General features: G+C 39.2%; 1 protein-coding gene across 1 annotated transcript; it reads left to right on the top strand.

Moving 5' to 3' along the window:
• The first annotated feature begins 507 nt into the window (after positions 1-507).
• LOC111888197 (probable L-type lectin-domain containing receptor kinase S.7) lies at positions 508-2,850 on the top strand. The gene has a single exon (XM_023884340.3). It carries the CDS (start codon positions 606-608, stop codon positions 2,784-2,786), a length of 2,181 nt encoding a protein of 726 aa, XP_023740108.1. The 5' UTR covers positions 508-605; the 3' UTR covers positions 2,787-2,850.
• The last annotated feature ends 2,617 nt before the right edge of the window (positions 2,851-5,467 follow it).

Here is a 5,467-nt window from a genome sequence, read left to right as displayed (position 1 = left end):
AGAAAATCGTAGGTTATATATTACCTACGGTTTTGTATTTGAAAAATGAATTTTTTTCTTATACAAAACGCGAAGCAGTAGACGAAATGACGAAACAAGGCGAATCTCGAAACCTACGGTTTCGTGGGCTATTTTTGGCTATCTACTAATTTTTGGTTAAAAATTGCTAATTACCACCTTAATTTGGCTGGATTAGTAATTACCTCTTTTGCAAATTGTTAGCAGAATAATTTTCTGTGAAAAAATATTTCGCTAATTATAATGATTTTGTAAAAACCATTTTCATGAAATAGGTGACTCCTTTTTGATAGAATACGTCATATTTTGAAAATTTTGTTAACCACTAATAACACTATCAAATATTAATTACTTTTAGTTTCGAGCAAAATGTCTCACTATGATGCCGTTTTGCACTACACACGATTACATTTCATTATCATTTCATCATATATAAACCTTTGCATGACAAACCCATCCATTCTAACCCTCTCTTTCTAACCGTTTAAAACCAACTCCTCCGCCGCGACCACCATCGCCACCGCCACCACCATCACCACCGCCACCGTCTCCACTCAGCCCCGTCTGAACTTTGGATAATCTTCATCATGAACCCAAGAAAACACCTTGTTTTCTTGATCATTTTCACCTTCAATCTCGTAGTTGACCCATCAATGGCGTCTTCACACAACACCACCATCGAATTCCAATCTTTCCCTCCCCAAAACTTCACCCTCCTCGGTGACTCCTACCTCCGTCACGGCGTCGCCGGACTCACTCTCGAGTCCAACTTACTCGCTTCCTCCTCCGGCACTATCATGTACACCACACCAGTCCGTTTCTCCAGCAACCGCACCAACTCCTCCGCTTCATTCTCCACAAGATTCTCCTTCTCAATTGTAAACCTCAACCCTGTATCCCCAGTCGGCGACGGACTCACCTTCTTCATCTCGCCGGAAAACCGCACTCTCGGGTCCCCCGGCGGCTACTTGGGTCTTGTGGATTCGTCACGATTAACTAAAAACAAATTCATCGCAATCGAATACGACACCCGGCTTGACCCACACTTCAATGACCCAAATAATAACCATGTCGGGTTAGATATCGATAGCTTGAATTCGATCAAAACAGCAGATTGCATGGATGCTGGAATCGATTTAAGAACTGGGATTTCCTTCACTTCATGGATTGATTACGATCACGGTCAAAAGAATCTCAGGGTGTTCTTGACGCGTTCACGTTTCAAACCCAGTAACCCGCTTTTAAACATGGATATCGATCTTTCCAGCTATTTTCAAGAACATATGTATTTGGGGTTTTCAGCATCAACCGAAGGAAGCACAGAGACCCATTTGATCAAAAACTGGAAGTTCAAATCGTATGGGGTCGAATACTTCAATCCAAGAATCAACAACCCACACAATGTTACAGATAACACCATCTTCACGAGCCCTCTGATTGGGTTCCGGGTTGATTCTCACATCAAACAGTATCGTAAACTGATCCAATTAGGTCTTGAAGTTTCCGGCACGGTCTTCGTCTTCGCGATTCTTGCTCTCTTCGGGTACATTTCGGTGAAGAAATGGAGGGAAATTAAAACAGAGATTAACATAAAATCAGAGGTTACACGAAACCCAAGGCAATTTAGTTACAGAGAGCTCAAGATCGCCACTAATGGCTTCCATCCAAGTCGCATCATCGGAAGTGGCTCATTCGGCACAGTTTACAAAGCGTTTATGCTATCGTCGGGAACCACCGCAGCTGTGAAAAGATCTACACGTTCCTGCGACGCCAAAACGGAATTCTTCGCTGAATTATCAGTAATCGCTTGCTTAAGACACAAAAATCTTGTTCCTCTACAAGGATATTGCATCGAAAAGGGCGAATTGTTACTCGTTTACGAGCTCATGCCTTACGGAAGCATCGACAATGTGTTGTATCAAGACACCCGCCACTGGGGTTTCTTAAAATGGCACCAACGATACAATATCGCAATCGGGTTAGCCTCAGCCTTAGCTTATCTTCATCAAGAATGTGATAAACTGGTGATCCACAGAGACATAAAATCTAGTAATGTCATGTTGGATGCTAACTTCAATGCCCGATTAGGCGATTTCGGGTTAGCTCGGTTGATTGAGCACGATAAAAGCCCTATTTCGACTCTTACAGCTGGAACTGTCGGCTATTTGGCTCCTGAGTATCTTCATTACGGAAAAGCTACCGATAAAACAGACGTTTACAGCTACGGCGTGGTGGTGCTGGAGGTTTGCTGTGGGCGGAGGCCGATTGAGAAGGAAAGTGAGGGTGATGACATGGTGAATTTGGTGGATTGGGTGTGGGAGATGTACACGAAAAACCAGATCTTGGAAGCCATTGATAAGCGGCTTATTGGGCAGTTTGATGAAGAAGAAGGTAAGAGGCTTTTGATGGTGGGGTTGAGCTGTGCGAACCCTGTTAGTGAAATGAGGCCGTCCATGAGGCGGGTGTTGCAGATACTGAACCATGAAGTTGATGAGATGGCGATCCCCAAATTCAAACCTAAGTTGAGTTTTTCAAATAGTCTACCGATGAGTCTTGATGATATTGTGTCTAGTTTGGACGGAGATGAAGTCGAAGAAGAAGAAGAAGAGGAGGAGGAGGAGGAGGAAGAAGAAGATGGTGGTGGCGGTGGTTGTAAGACGCCTGATAGAAGTAAAACGCCATGTGAGATGCAGGATAGAGCTTGTAAGACGCCTGATACAGATCTTGATAGCCCATTCGAGATATGTATCGATGGGCCTCAAGTGTAGGGGGTTAACGAAAATGATTTTGTTGATTTGTTTGTGACGTGTGTATATATTCTGATTTTGATCATGTGTTGGAAGATCGATAAATCGTTTGTTCGATAAATAGGTCAATTCTTACCCTTGGGCCTTGATTCCTTAATGGTAGAAAAGTCCTTTTACTACTTTTATATAAAACTTCTTTTTCCAAAATTTGAAACGAATGTTAACATGTTTATATCAGAAATGGATAATAATTTGTTGACAAAATTGCAAAAGTAATATTTAGGGTTTGTGAAAATTGTATTAGAACTAAAAAAAATGGACTTTAACACAGGTGCAAGATAGAGTTTTTATGGTGGTGCTAGTCCATAATTTTTTAAAAATTCTTAAAATTATTATTATTATTATTAATGGATTATTGTATTTGTATTCCACCCAACTTTCTAATTTTGTTTTAGAAGGTCCAATAATGTTTTCTCTACGTCTTAAAGGCATAAGCGCAACTTTTTGGTTTTCGAAAAGTCAATTTTCTTAAAATAAAGCGGTTAAACGGTGAACTTATATGTTACGAGGTAGTTTGGAAAATGACCCAATTTCTCCCGTTTCTTTTTTTATGTATCCAATCAAACAAACATTGTGTTTTATATTTTATTTCTTAGAAACTCTTCCATCATTCTTCTCTCTTAATCGATCATCTGGTTTTATAGACAATGGTAGTTTACATGAAGTTTGATCTTCCCTTCCATGTTATTTTTACAAGGAACCCTATTATCTATTATTGTGATGGAATACATCACTTGTTTGATGATGTGGATTTTACTAGAATGGACAAGAACGAATTTGTGTTTTTTCTCAAAAATACACTCAGGAGAAAGGTGTATTATTGTCTGTTGGAGTTTCCTTCCGAGAATAATAGCTACATACCTTGAGTATTGCGACTTCATTGTAATAGGGTATGGTTTTGGTTATGTACTCCTTATATATAGATCACCTTGGTGTGAATCTGCAAGAGTGGCTTGGGGATGACAAAGTTGAAGTATTCAATTGTTGCTACGACGGGTTCGGTAATCAGTTATCTGCTTGTTGCGTCTAGCTCGTATGTCTGTTGGGTGTGCATCGTGATTGGATTCTGACTATAAAACTTGAGCAACAACAAAAAATAGATCGTTAAACTTTCCCTCGTTATTGTACCCCGAGAGTAAGCTCCGACGATCAAGTTAAATTTTTTGTGTAAAAAGAGAGCCATATCCTCCTAGCGGGAAGGAGTCGACTGGATGGAGACAGATCACAGAGATGTCTCCATGGGAGAATGAGAGCGAAAGGTTGAAGTGAGTAAGTAAAACTTACCTGGAGTGTTGAACGAAGCTGCTATTTATAGGAAAGGAAGGCTTTATTCAGTATTATATTAACTAGTGTACTAGTCTCTCAATATAATATTAGATCTTATACAGAAGCTAAATCTCCTTTTATTAGGCATGAACAAAGAATTGTTACTTTTTTATCCGCCCATCCTTCTGTCCTTTCTGGTCTATTATATCCTTTCTTTTGGAAAGACTTTGGCAGGTCGGGTAAATAATTGTCTTGTGTTAGACTGTTGTTGTGTATGGGCTGACACCATACACCATTATTCCCCCAATCTAAAATGTTGTATGTCATTAAGACATAATGTTTTAGACTAAATTCCAACTAAATATTCCTGCAAAACAAAGGCTTTCCAGCTGCCAGACAAGGTCATAATTACAATATGCTTTATGTGATTTTTATGCTTATGTTTTAAGGAGCTGTAAAAATTCCTTGGAAGAAAGTCTACTAGATAAGGAATTTCAAAGAGACTGCCATTACTGGATAAAGCATATACACCATTGTGTAAAGGAATTCAAAGTATATTGCGTATTTGGCTAATCAGGTAGCCATGGTTAATATGTTGCTTTAACCAAAATTCTTGAGTAGTCGTCTGTCTAAGCTACTTTTAAGAATAAATATTTCATATTTGGCAAGGCGGGTAGTTATGGTTAATATGTTGCTTTGACCAAAATAACTAAATAGTCGGCTGATCGAGCTACTTTTAAGAATAAATGTTGCATTTTTGGCTAAGCGGGTAGCCATGGTCAATATGTTGCTTCGACCAAAATTACTAAGTAATCGGATGACCGAGCTACTTTTAACTTTTAAGAGTAAATATTGCATTTTTAGCTAAGCGTGTAGCCATGGTCAACATGTTGTTTTGACCAAAACTACTGAGTATATACTGATGGGTTTTGGTCATAAGACATCCTATGTGCTCATACAAAACCCTAAAGCTTGGATCTAGGTTTCTCTATTGTACATACTTTGAATCCAAGACTTTGAACCCTAATTCTAGCATATGGAAATCAGAATTCACATGTAATTAGGTTTAAGAACATACCTTGATTGTTATATAGCAATAACAATCCAATTCCTCCTTGAATTGACCTTGGAAAGCTGAGAGTCACAAGTGTCACTCCTCTAATGGCTTACAAACACCATAAGCAAGTGGAGAAGGTATAAAGAGAGAGGAGGGAGGTTAGAATTCGTCCTTAGGACCTCTTGGGAAGGGTTTTTTCGAATTCATGTGTCTTAGGGGGTTTATATAGGTGTAAAGATTAGGGTTTTAGTCCTTATCCTTATCTAGTTGCTTGTCCACCAAGCAACCATAAGATAAGTCCTAGAAATCCTTATCCTAG

This window comes from Lactuca sativa, chromosome 9, assembly GCF_002870075.4.
Source record: "Lactuca sativa cultivar Salinas chromosome 9, Lsat_Salinas_v11, whole genome shotgun sequence".
NCBI classification, from domain to species: domain Eukaryota; kingdom Viridiplantae; phylum Streptophyta; class Magnoliopsida; order Asterales; family Asteraceae; genus Lactuca; species Lactuca sativa.
This window is presented reverse-complemented; position numbering and strand designations above follow the sequence as displayed.

Coding starts and splice junctions, on each gene's coding strand:
- LOC111888197 (XM_023884340.3), top strand. CDS start 606: ATGAACCCAAGAAAACACCTTGTTTTCTTGATCATTTTCACCTTCAAT.